The sequence below is a fragment of the Xenopus tropicalis genome, chromosome 4, assembly GCF_000004195.4.
Source record: "Xenopus tropicalis strain Nigerian chromosome 4, UCB_Xtro_10.0, whole genome shotgun sequence".
NCBI lineage: Eukaryota > Metazoa > Chordata > Amphibia > Anura > Pipidae > Xenopus > Xenopus tropicalis.
The window spans coordinates 144,950,646-144,963,812 of NC_030680.2; the positions used below are offsets into that span (position 1 = coordinate 144,950,646).

Here is a 13,167-nt window from a genome sequence, read left to right on the forward strand (position 1 = left end):
GAGAGGAGAGAGGAAAAAAAACGAAAACAAGGGGGCGTGTTTTAATTTTTATCTAATACGGTCACAACAGAAGCTGCTGCTGCGGTCCCCTTTAAAGCAGGATCAGTTTAACCCCTTCTGCCCTGCAGAACAGAGGAAAGTACAAAAACGAAATAGGGAAAGCAGTGGATTTCTCGGCAGATATTCACAGATTAAGCAAATTTAAAGCCAATCTGGCTCCCGGGTGAGGTTTTCATCCCAAATGCACCTAATAGAATCCAGGGTGCACTATTCTATACAACTGCTACATTGTATCAATGGAATAAACAATTACAGATAACTAAACTAACTAAAGCCAACAAATGCACTGTAACAAATATACACTGGAATGTTGCTTTACAGTTTCTTTCATACAGCAAGCAATAGTTTTTGGAAGAAGTTACCCTTTAAATAATAAACATAAAAAGGGAAAGTGATTTTTTTTTTTATATTTCAACTTCAGCTTTTACATGTTCTTAACACTGTAACTGACACTTATCGTTTACTGGGGAAAGTTTAGGACAGTCTAATAAAAGGGTCTGAATGGGAAAAGAATTTTAGAGAAACAGTAGTAACATTTTATTCACATACATAATCTAAATGCCAAGGTCACAGAAGGAACGCGCATACCAAAATGCATTATATATATATATATATATATATATATATATATATATATATAGCCTTTTGAGAAAGGCTGTGGATGCAGCCGAAACGTTAGATGTTGATTTGAATAAAACTTCTATATTTTCTTAAGACCTGTGAGTGCGGACTCTCTCTACAGCTACTCCATCTATTATTTTGGGACTGCACCCAGGCTCCCTTGGACCTACTTATACGTGAGTGCCTGTCTTCTTGCAATATATATATATATATATATATATATATATATATATATATATATATATATATATATATATATATATAATACATATATAATAGAAAGAGTGCCACACTCACAGGGACTTGATACAAAAGAAAAAGTGTTTTTATTAAAAAAATTCCAACGTTTCGAGCACAACCAGTGCTCTTCCTCAAGGACAAACCAAGGAAGAGCACCGATTGTGCTCGAAACATTGGAATTTTATATATATATATATATATATATATATATATATATATATATATATATATATATATATATATATATATATATATATATATAATTATTTTTTTTTTTAGTGATTTTTATGCTCTTTTTAATAGCACTCTAAGTTGTCTGTAACATAAATTTAAGTTTTAATTAAAACTGCCATGGAGCGGCCTTCCTTTTCTCACCATCATTATTTATTTGTGTAGCGCCAGCAAATTATGCAGTGTTTTACATTGATTATATATATAATTTTTTTTTTTAATTAATTTACATTAATTTATATTTTTTAAGAATAGGATCTGAGGGCAGGACAGTGGATGGTGGGTATCAGATATGGTCTGTGCCAGTGTGACAGAATGCTCTGTTATACAGATAGCTAGAATCTCAGCCATAAAGCAGGGCAGGACTGCTGCTTACAATGGGGGGATCAGATAGGATCTGTGCCACTGTGACAGAATGCTCTGTTATACAGATAGCTAGAATCTCAGCCATAAAGCAGGGCAGGACTGCTGCTTACAATGGGGGGATCAGATAGGATCTGTGCCACTGTGACAGAATGCTCTGTTATACAGATAGCTAGAATCTCAGCCATAAAGCAGGGCAGGACTGCTGCTTACAATGGGGGGATCAGATAGGATCTGTGCCACTGTGACAGAATGCTCTGTTATACAGATAGCTAGAATCTCAGCCATAAAGCAGGGCAGGACTGCTGCTTACAATGGGGGGATCAGATAGGATCTGTGCCACTGTGACAGAATGCTCTGTTATACAGATAGCTAGAATCTCAGCCATAAAGCAGGGCAGGACTGCTGCTTACAATGGGGGGATCAGATAGGATCTGTGCCACTGTGACAGAATGCTCTGTTATACAGATAGCTAGAATCTCAGCCATAAAGCAGGGCAGGACTGCTGCTTACAATGGGGGAGGGGGGATCAGATAGGATCTGTGCCACTGTGAGAGAACGCTCTGTTATACAGATAGCTAGAATCTCAGCCATAAAGCAGGGCAGGACTGCTGCTTACAATGGGGGGATCAGATAGGATCTGTGCCACTGTGACAGAATGCTCTGTTATACAGATAGCTAGAATCTCAGCCATAAAGCAGGGCAGGACTGCTGCTTACAATGGGGGGATCAGATAGGATCTGTGCCACTGTGACAGAATGCTCTGTTATACAGATAGCTAGAATCTCAGCCATAAAGCAGGGCAGGACTGCTGCTTACAATGGGGGGATCAGATAGGATCTGTGCCACTGTGACAGAATGCTCTGTTATACAGATAGCTAGAATCTCAGCCATAAAGCAGGGCAGGACTGCTGCTTACAATGGGGGGATCAGATAGGATCTGTGCCACTGTGACAGAATGCTCTGTTATACAGATAGCTAGAATCTCAGCCATAAAGCAGGGCAGGACTGCTGCTTACAATGGGGGGATCAGATAGGATCTGTGCCACTGTGACAGAATGCTCTGTTATACAGATAGCTAGAATCTCAGCCATAAAGCAGGGCAGGACTGCTGCTTACAATGGGGGGATCAGATAGGATCTGTGCCACTGTGACAGAATGCTCTGTTATACAGATAGCTAGAATCTCAGCCATAAAGCAGGGAAGTGGGTATCAAACAGAACTAAGGGAAATAAACATGGCGTAATTGCCAAAAATGTGTGCCACTTAACAGGTGCCAGCATCTCCTGGATGTAGAATACATATGACAGCAAGATGTACAATATTTGGGCTAATGATGTGCCAAGCCAAACCAAACATCAGCCAATACACTGAGCATATGAACATATAAGCAATTTCAGTGCATGATTTATTTTTCACTGCAGTCTATAACAATATCAAAATTTAGGCACATGAAGGTTTAATAATCTGCCCCCGTACATTGCATGTCATTGTGCGCAAGGGGTATTTATAGCCTATGTGGGTAAAGCTGGTTCCCATACAGAGATTTTCATAGAAAGAAAGGAGATTGTCTAACCTGGTGCATTGATCCAAAGTTTCTGTTTCCTTTTGCGACATTGGGGGAGTTCAACAAAATTAGGGTTCAGTTAGAGTGCAGACACAATTGTGTCTTGAATATCCAAGTATTTCTTTTAAATGGTGCTTAGTGATGTCATCAGTGCTAAGATATGTAATTTTTGCCACAACTCACTGAAACTTGTATGCAGAACTGCAGCTCTTTTACCGACTTCCCTGTCAGTCTAAAGCTCCTCCCCCCTTTTGTTTTCTGAGCCCTACTTCTCTCCGACAATGAAGACCTCAAAGAGGTGCCTACTGGGCATGCTTACTGCCCCTGCTCCAATTTAAATTAATCAGGCATGCATAGTAGGCACCTCTTTAAGGTCGGAGAGAAAAGGAGGGTTCAGAAACAAAAGGGGATGGAGCTTCATGCTACAGAAGGAAGTCAGTAAAAGAGCTGCAGTTCAGCTGCTTGTACCAGAAAAACAAAATAAATCTGCATGCAAGGAAAAAGGCGTGTTATTCTGGGGGCTGTACAGAGTCATTTTAGGGGTGAGAAAACAAAAAGACTCATGACTTTTACAATAACATCAAGGTAGAAAGAAAAAAAGGCCTGTATGCATTCAGAGGGTACACTAATACAATAACACAATAAGCCAAGATGAGTGCAGCAGTAAAGCAGATGAGTCAAATCACCACAATAAAAATCATGACTACCGAATAATAATGTCTGGAACTGGAGAACAGAGTAACTATCAAACCACAATAACATCATGAGAACAAAAACATCCTTACAAGTTCTGGACAGGAGTAACTGGTGACTCAGTGCAAAGAGTGATTCTCATATTTTGTTGGGAGAAAATTCAGGTCAAGCATTTTTATTAAATTGCCAAACTTGCGGTTCTTTCTAAGGCTACGCCTTCAATGGGCTGGTTCCTGTCCTGTGGATAAACAGGGGCCAACAACCCATTCCTATGCTCCAAACAGCCTTTTCATGGGCCTGCACCCAGAGCCACTTAATAGGCACTAAAACTACAATTAGCAGTTAATAACTATAGATGCGTATGAGGTTTTTGTAAGTAAAATACACTGTAAATAAGCAAACTTATAATAATTTCCATTAGCAGTGACAAAAGTGTAGGCATGGGGTGGGCAAACTTTTTGGCTCAGGGGCCACATTGACTTTGACAGATGGGCCGGGCCAGCGTCACGCCGTTTTCGCCCCAGTCTTGTGTGTTGAGACTTGCTGAGTTGGCAGGCCGGATTAAAAAGACCAACAGGCTGGACGTGGCCCGCGGGCCGTAGTCTGCCCACCCCTGATGTAGGCGCTATGCTGAATAGAGTTTAGAATTTAAAATGATGTTGTTTTAGGTCATGTTCATATAAAAATATAGAATATTTTCAAGGGTTCACAAACTTTCAAGCACCACCGTACCGGCAAAACATATTTATTTCCCCTTTAGCCCTAGGAAGGCGGCCTGTATAAATCGCAGCTATGCAACTCTTGCCCGGCTACCATTACAATATATGCTCTCTCATTAGAGCAGCGTGCATTTTACAAATCCTGTTCCTTAACTGCTTGTAAGTTGTCCAAACTGGAGGGCGTGTCTTTGGTTTGGCTCCGTTTCCAAAGTAATTGAATAGCAGGAAAATGAAGTCTCTCAAAAAGTGCTCAACAAATATAGAGTTCCACAAAGCCTGGGAGCTAGCACTGCCCAGTCACCCACCACACTCTGTCCCTCCCCTCACTGGTAGGTGCCCCTCAATTTCCTCCACTCGGGGAAAAGGTCAACATCACGTGAGAAACTGACTGTGGACACTTAAGGTCCCCATACACCGGCAGATATCGGCAGCTACTATGGCCCGTGTAGGGTAGGCGAGTCTCAGAGCAACTGACTGCCAGAAAACTGAAACTCCAGCAGCCAATCAAACAGCTAGCTGCCCTGCAAGACCACACAGCACAAAGCAAGCTGAGCTAGGTGCCACTTCCAGACTAATTGCTGGGAAATTCTATGCACTTGGATCACATGTTAGTGCCCTAGGTAAGCCAGGGGCTTTGTGTCAAGCTTTACTCATGTACCTTGTCCCATAAGGGGCACATTTGCCCAATTCCTGCTGGGCAAAATATTGCTGAGACCTATAAGCCTGTGGGAATTGGTGCCTCTGCACCTAGAGGCAATTAAAAATACAAGCTCTAAATAAAGAGCACCCTAGAACCTTGTACCTGTTGGTGCACCCTAGCTTACACCTCTGAATGATACACAAGCAAGGGGCATCCATCCAAGGGGACACCCAAAAGCTGCCCGGCCCATAAAGAATCATTAACATTGCTCACAAATCAGTGCAGTAATATTTATTTGACTTAACTGACACTATCCCTCAGCCCCCAACATTACAATATTGGCATTAGTACTGCCCACACTCAAAGGAATGCTCAGGCTGACAGGAGGGATGCAGCATGGACACAATCAAGAAATAAAGAATAATGGAACATTTCTACAAGGAAATATCTATGTTCAGGTATATATATTGCCAGTAGAAATAATATATTTATTTTATTTTCTGCATTAGGGCTGCATGAAGTGCCTAGTAGATGCTGCAGTCTGACTGGCAGACAAGTCGCCCTGTGGGGGTGAAACCCATAATGCCATCTTCCTTACAAAGGTGACTAAGCTGACAATGAGTCACTGGGCCAAACATGAAACGACTCCCTCTTGTTTTTCCCACACTCTGATCATGGGCCAAGCTGCACTAATGAAAAGTCATTGCTGAAAGTATACTTGGCCTTTAGGCTCCTGCTATTCCGCAGGCACAGATAAGGGGCTCATTATCCCACTGTGCCAGTCAGAACACCTCGCCCGGCCTGTGGTGCGAGGTCTGAGCACAGCTCTCCAGGCAGCTAACGATGATATGTGCAGATATGATACACGGCTCCTTGTACCGGACTCCCCCTGCTGCTTATCTGGAAAAGCACAATTTCTAGAGAGCAGGAAGCACACACCGCCGCTGCCTTCCCCCTACAGTGAGCAGCTCACTGTATTCCCTTCATATTCAAGTGGCTCTCTCTCCGATAGAGACAGGCAGTTTTTATTTAAGTGACAGTTAAGTGCCTGAGCTGCACAGAGCTGGTGTGCAATCCCCAACATACATCTCCCCAACACAAAGGCAACTGATCGTGCAAGGGGGGGGGGGGATAAATATAAATATACAGAGAAGGAATGTTCTGGGCACACAATAAGCTATACCCCCATACTGTACTGTCTAAGGGAAACACTATGGCACCTCCTACCCATATGTATAAATACAAATATACAGAGAAGGAATGTTCTGGGCACACAATAAGCTGTACCCCATACTGTACTGTCTAAGGGAAACACTATGGCACCTCCTACCCATATGTATAAATACAAATATACAGAGAAGGAATGTTCTGGGCACACAATAAACTGTACCCTCATACTGTACTGTCTAAGGGAAACACTATGGCACCTCCTACCCATATGTATAAATACAAATATACAGAGAAGGAATGTTCTGGGCACACAATAAGCTGTACCCTCATACTGTACTGTCTAAGGGAAACACTATGGCACCTCCTACCCATATGTATAAATACAAATATACAGAGAAGGAATGTTCTGGGCACACAATAAGCTGTACCCCCATACTGTACTGTCTAAGGGTAACACTATGGCACCTCCTACCCATATATATATATAAATATACAAATATACAGAGAAGGAATGTGAGGAATGCCATCACACTGTACTGTTCAAGGGGAATTATTATCACAAAAGATACATTATTAAAACCCCATGCTAGATTTACTATATTTTTATGCCCCAGTGGAGCTTAGAATCAAAGGTCCCTCCACAAACATACACACAGGTGATTAAAGGGTGTCGGGAGATGCTGGGAGTTGTATTTAGATATTTAAGAAGTCACCTGGTAGATCAGCGACCTGAATAAAGGCATTATGCCAATAAATTAACTTACTGCCAAATTATACATATACTAACTGGGTATATAGTCAGTTATTTATCGTGTTATTATTTATAAATAATAATGGATATGTACATTTATGTATAATATATAGTAAGGGGTAAATGGTCCCATGTATAATTGATAATACAAGTCACATTAGCTATCATCCATTTAATCAAGACAGTAATTACGTTAAATCAAATGATTTTTTTATGCTACAACAATATCCTCATCGGACACAGTGAAAGGCAAGAGCTCCATAATGACAGAAATGGCTGCCCAACATGCACGCTCTCTAATCCCGCTCTAACTACACCCTCACTTATTAAGGAGCAGTTAAGTACTTACCATAATGAGATTGAAATGCCTGTGGCTTTATGACCTGATTACAGTGGCTGCACATCACCAGATAGAACTCATCGTAGGCCGGGCACAGGCCAAATATTGCCATATCTGTAGAGATAAAGGGAACACGCAGGTTAGGTTTGTGGAGGGGGAAAGGGAGACCCTGTGGGACATGCAGTTTCCTTTAGAAAAACCAAAGATTTCTCTTATAATCAAACCAATAGACAGTTAGAAGGTTATTACGTGACGCTGCACCTGTCACTTTACATTAACCCTTACAGGTTCCTGTTTCTCTCTTTTACGATCATGCTTCTGCAAGATGGCAGGGCTGCACATTTCATATGCCAGACCCCCCCTAACATCCCATAGTTGTGACTAAAGCATGTCGATCATTGTTCTGACAGCTTAGTTCTCTGATGGATCATCTGACCATCAGAGGTCACTCAGCTCACTTGCCCATTTGAGCAATCATGGCTGCTCCCATTAAACTAACCCAAAGAAGCAGAAGAGCCTTTATCAATGTCCATTAAGCACATACATTCTAGCAGATTTATGCACAAATATCAAAAGCATCCAGTATGGGCAAAATAGCGTTGTGATCACGGAGAGCAAATCAGATGTCAGAGTTAGTAAAGGCCACTGGAAGAATAGCATACAAACAGGGAATAATAGGTATCACTTATCTATACAGGTATGGGATCCCTTATCTGCAAACCCATTATCCAGAAAGCTCAGAATTACAGTAAGGTCACCTCCCATAAACTCAATTTCAATCTAAAAATTTAAATTTTTAAAAGATGATTTCCTTGTTCTCTTTAAGCATAAAACACTAAAAACAGTACCTTGTAGTTGATCCCAACTAAGATATAATTACCCCTTATTGGGGGCAGAACAGCCCTATTGGGTTTAGTTAATGGTTAAATGATTCCCTTTTCTCTGTAATAATAAAACAGTACCTTGTAGTTGATCCCAACTAAGATATAATTACCCCTTATTGGGGACAGAACAGCCCTATTGGGTTTATTTAATGGTTAAATGATTCCCTTTTCTCTGTAATAATAAAACAGTACCTGTACTTGATCCCAACTAAGATATAATTACCCCTTATTGGGGGCAGAACAGCCCTATTGGGTTTATTTAATGGTTAAATGATTCCCTTTTCTCTGTAATAATAAAACAGTACCTGTACTTGATCCCAACTAAGATATAATTACCCCTTATTGGGGGCAGAACAGCCCTATTGGGTTTATTTAATGGTTAAATGATTCCCTTTTCTCTGTAATAATAAAACAGTACCTGTACTTGATCCCAACTAAGATATAATTACCCCTTATTGGGGGCAGAACAGCCCTATTGGGTTTATTTAATGGTTAAATGATTCCCTTTTCTCTGTAATAATAAAACAGTACCTGTACTTGATCCCAACTAAGATATAATTACCCCTTATTGGGGGCAGAACAGCCCTATTGGGTTTATTTAATGGTTAAATGATTCCCTTTTCTCTGTAATAATAAAACAGTACCTGTACTTGATCCCAACTAAGATATAATTACCCCTTATTGGGGGCATAACAGCCCTGTATTTGATCCCACCTTAGATGTAATTAATCCTTATTGGAGGCAAAATAATCCTAGTGAGTTTATTTAATGTTTAAATTACATTTAGTAGACACAGTATGGTGATCAATATTGCAGAAAGACCCCTTATCCAGGTCCCATACCTGTATAACAAATGGATAGGCAGTGATAATATACTGACTGTTCTGTTGCATCTGGGAACTGAAGCATATTTAACACTAACAGTGTATGTGTATTTCTGAGTGATAAATATTATTTGCATTTATTTGCTTTTAACAAAGAAATCATAATGGAGGGAATATTCCCTCTGGTTGTTAAGGTCATTCAAACCACTGCTCATGCAAACTATTCTAGTCCTGTTGCTACAGGCAGAGACCTTGGCAATCATATTATAGCATTAGCCCTAGAGAGTGGTACTGTCAATAGCAAAATCATTTAATTCAAGGTAAACTATGTGATTGAGGAGTAGGCAGTGCACAGGACAGCAGTGGCATAACTAGATGTTGCTGGGCCCCACAGCCAATTGAATTTAGGGCCCAAAAACATTGGCACATTGACCTAATTTACCAAGATATATTTAAATTGCTTATTAAGTAAGGCCGTGCTGGGTCCCCTCAGCCACTGCAGGGTCTGCATCCTCTCTAGTTACACCCCTGGGGCAGCAGTTCATCTGAATAGCAGAAGGAAATACGGGAAGGAAATGAGAAGCATTTAATAAACCTGAACTGAAGATCCATACAATAAACATGGGCTATAGACCCAGCAGGGCCTGGAATTATATAGCAGAGTGGAAAATAGGTCAAGTAGTTCTCACTTGACATTAAGCTCAATAGAAAACATTTATCAGTGGAAGACGCACGGTTGGCACTGTACCTTCTGCCCGTTACGATTAGCTGCCACGTGTGGGGAAAGAAGCAGGGACTATCCATGGTCCCTCTGGGACACATCCAGAGGACACCAGATTTCCAGCCCGGGGCAACACAGATGTCCCTGTATACTTCCACAAGACAATCTATTTTTTCTTATCACTTTTTAGTAATTCACCATTTTCTAGTACATTCCCTGCTTATTACTTATAGCATGTATTCCACTTTAATTTGCTTTTAACTATCCTATTTATTGGTCAACAAGGGCAATGGTCCCTAGAGAAATGTTGGGATCCCTTATTCTAATAAACCTAGAATTTAAAATGACTGAAGTGTCAAAATGCAAAATAAATGCGCTCCCCACTAATTTTTACAAAGGAATTTCCCAATGCCAAATGGAAAGCTGCCGAATACCTCACTGTAGCCAAAAACTACCTGCTATTCCCCTTGTATGAGCATGTAAACCCTACCAATAAATATATACGGGTACGGAGTCAGTTATCCGGAAACCAGCTATCCCTAAAGCTCTGAATTATTGGAAGGTTTCTCCCATGGACTCCATTTCAAATAATACACATTTTTAATAATGATTTCAATGCACACCTTTTTCTTTATAATAATAAAATGGTACCTTGTAATTAACCCTAAATAAGATATAATACATCATTTCTGAAGGCAAAAAAAATACTATTGGGTTTATTTAATGTTTGAATTATTTTTCGCAGACTTATGGTAGAGATCCAAATTAAAGGGTTACTCTGGCTTTCAAACCAAAATTTGTTAAAGGAACCCACACGACACAGAAACTCCTAATATCCCTATCACTGTAATCTGTTCCTTTAAAAAGTAGGAATAAATACAATTTTTATACGCTGAAATCCAGCTGCAAAACAGTTCTTCTCTTTCTGCATCATTGGAAATCCTGGCAGGGGAGGAGGGACTAAAACACTGACAACACAACTTCTCCCCAGCTTACAGACAGCATGCAGGAACTACATAACCCACAATGCATTGCAGTGTGATGTTCCTTTCCTTATTGACATCATGTGTGCAGCAGGGAATTGTGGGATTGGGAGGAGGCAGGCTGAAGGCTGGCTGAGGACAGGTGACTACTGTTACATTTTCAACAGTCACAAAGTAGTCAGCCAGATCAGCAGGGGAACAGGGGGCGGGGCTTAGGGAACTGTTCCGAACCATATTATTACATTAAAAAAATCATGAAAAGGCTGCATATTTTTTAATTGATGTATATTGCAAAGTTACTTGAAATTAAGCTGTATTTGGGTGGAGTTCTCCTTTAAGGAAAGATCCCTTATCCATATAACCCCGGGTCCTGAGCATTCTGAATAAAGGGACCTATACTTGTACTGCCTTCTGCTCATTAACATGTTACTGGTGATACCCCTCACACTAAAGTAATGCCAGTGAAGTCAATGGTAATGGCCACTAGTGACCACTGAACACATACCCGGTGATATAAGACTGATATATAGCAATAAGCTGGTATATCGGGACCCCCCACCTGACCCTTCTTCCATACAGATATTGCTGTATTTCTCAAGGAGTATTTGGCCTGTGGATAACGGAGTCCAACTCAAATAAGTGTTTAGTTATAATGCAAACAAGGTCTTGTAAGTTTAGGTTTCCATTTGTGTGCCACTTCAATCTGTGCCCTTGCTCCGTGTGGCAGGGAGGAATAGGCTGGCACGGGCTAAATAAAAAAGATGATCATGTCAGTAATAGATTTCCCATTCACAAGATTAAGAGATCCTCTGTTTCAAGGCGGTGGTAAGAACTGGCACACGAGCAAAGAATCTTAACCCTCTGCCAGAGGGGATTGCAGCACATTGCATGGCATTGTATCTACGGCTGGCGTGGTGCCCGGCTGGCGCCTCAGGCAGAGTAGCAGTAATGCCCATCCACAGAAGATTATTGAGCCTGTTAAAGATCAACTGGAGTGTTTTTCTGTTCTCTTAATTATATTAAGATTGGTCTCTCTGCGGCTCTGCAAGGATAACCAAGCTGCCAAACAGCGCAGGCACGGGTCACCAAGTATTCGCCTCTTCCCGGAAATATTCCCCCTGTCAATATTTACCCCTGCTGCCAATAATCACTATCCGCACTGACGACAAAGCCAACGGGAAGCTGATGGCAACTCTTATACCGTTGTGAGAATGGAAATCAGCTGGCTTCATTTCATACAAAGCATGCAGAGATGGGAATTAAAGGCATACCGTGGGCAGAATATAAACCATTTACACTTTTGCCTGATAAAAACAATGTGAAATACTGTGAAGAGTACTGCACTATGAGAGAAAATAATTAGCATTAAACCTCAAAAGATATGCTGGTCATAAATGGGGTCAAAATTGGTTGCCTTCTTAGGTACTCCCATACGCTGAGTCAGCAGCTTACTAGCCTGTATAAAGGGGACAAAGAACAACCTTGCTGGGGATGTAGCAGGGGCCAGTCATTTGAATTAACTCTATCTCGCCCATTATCAGGGTAGACAATAAAAACATACTGGCCTGCTTCCTTTTGCTATTTAAAAAGCAACTGGGTATATTCGCTTTACTAGCTATAACAGTAATGTTCCAGGCTTTCATAGTTGTCCCGGGAGCTCAACATCTTGGATTTTGTTAGGCGTGCCAGTGGCACTGCACATGCTCAGTGGACTCTAATTAGCCTTGCATGGCGACATTTATATTCTACATACGTCGTATATTGTGAGTCGGCGCCAAAGCTCAGGGAACTGACAGCTGCACAGAGCATGTGCAGAAAAGAAGATGGGGGGGGGGGCTACTGGGGAATCTTTGGAGGCACAGATCTTCCCTGCTAAAGGTTGTGACACATAGAGCTACTAGTAGCAGCTACTTTTTCATGGCTACTAAAATCCCCTGCCATAGACAATACTGAGAACTGCCTCTGCTAAAACACACGTAGAGACAATTATTAGTAAATGATCAGCATTGTCTATTTTAGTAGCCACAAGAAGCAACTGCTACTAGTAGCTCCGTGTGTCTTCACCATAAATGGCTGTGGTTGCCTGGGTCTGGTACAAAAGTCCAAAACAACAACGTGCAAAATTTCTGCCCTACTTCTTAGTTCTCCTTTAAGCATGCCTTGAGTAGGGCATAACCTGGTAAGCATAAACAGCAGGAGCCATATCTTGCTTAAAGGCAGAGATTCTAGATGTACTTTTAGTATCAGAACCAACGTCCCCCATGACAAAGCAGAATCATTTAGCCTTTAGGGCTATGGCACACAGGTTGCATTCTCCACCAATGTTATTCCGCTTGTAGAGAAGCACCTGAATCTATCAA

The 13,167-nt window shown here is 41.1% G+C and overlaps 1 protein-coding gene across 4 annotated transcripts in view; it reads right to left on the reverse strand.

The window, feature by feature from the left end:
- Positions 1 to 13,167, reverse strand: part of atxn7 (ataxin 7) — a 112,427-nt gene that overhangs the window by 28,151 nt on the left and 71,109 nt on the right. For all 4 annotated transcript variants that reach the window (XM_012960531.3, XM_012960532.3, XM_018092903.2 and 1 more), the window contains 1 exon segment: positions 7,405 to 7,509. In XM_012960531.3, the coding sequence (XP_012815985.1) occupies positions 7,405 to 7,509 (105 nt within the window).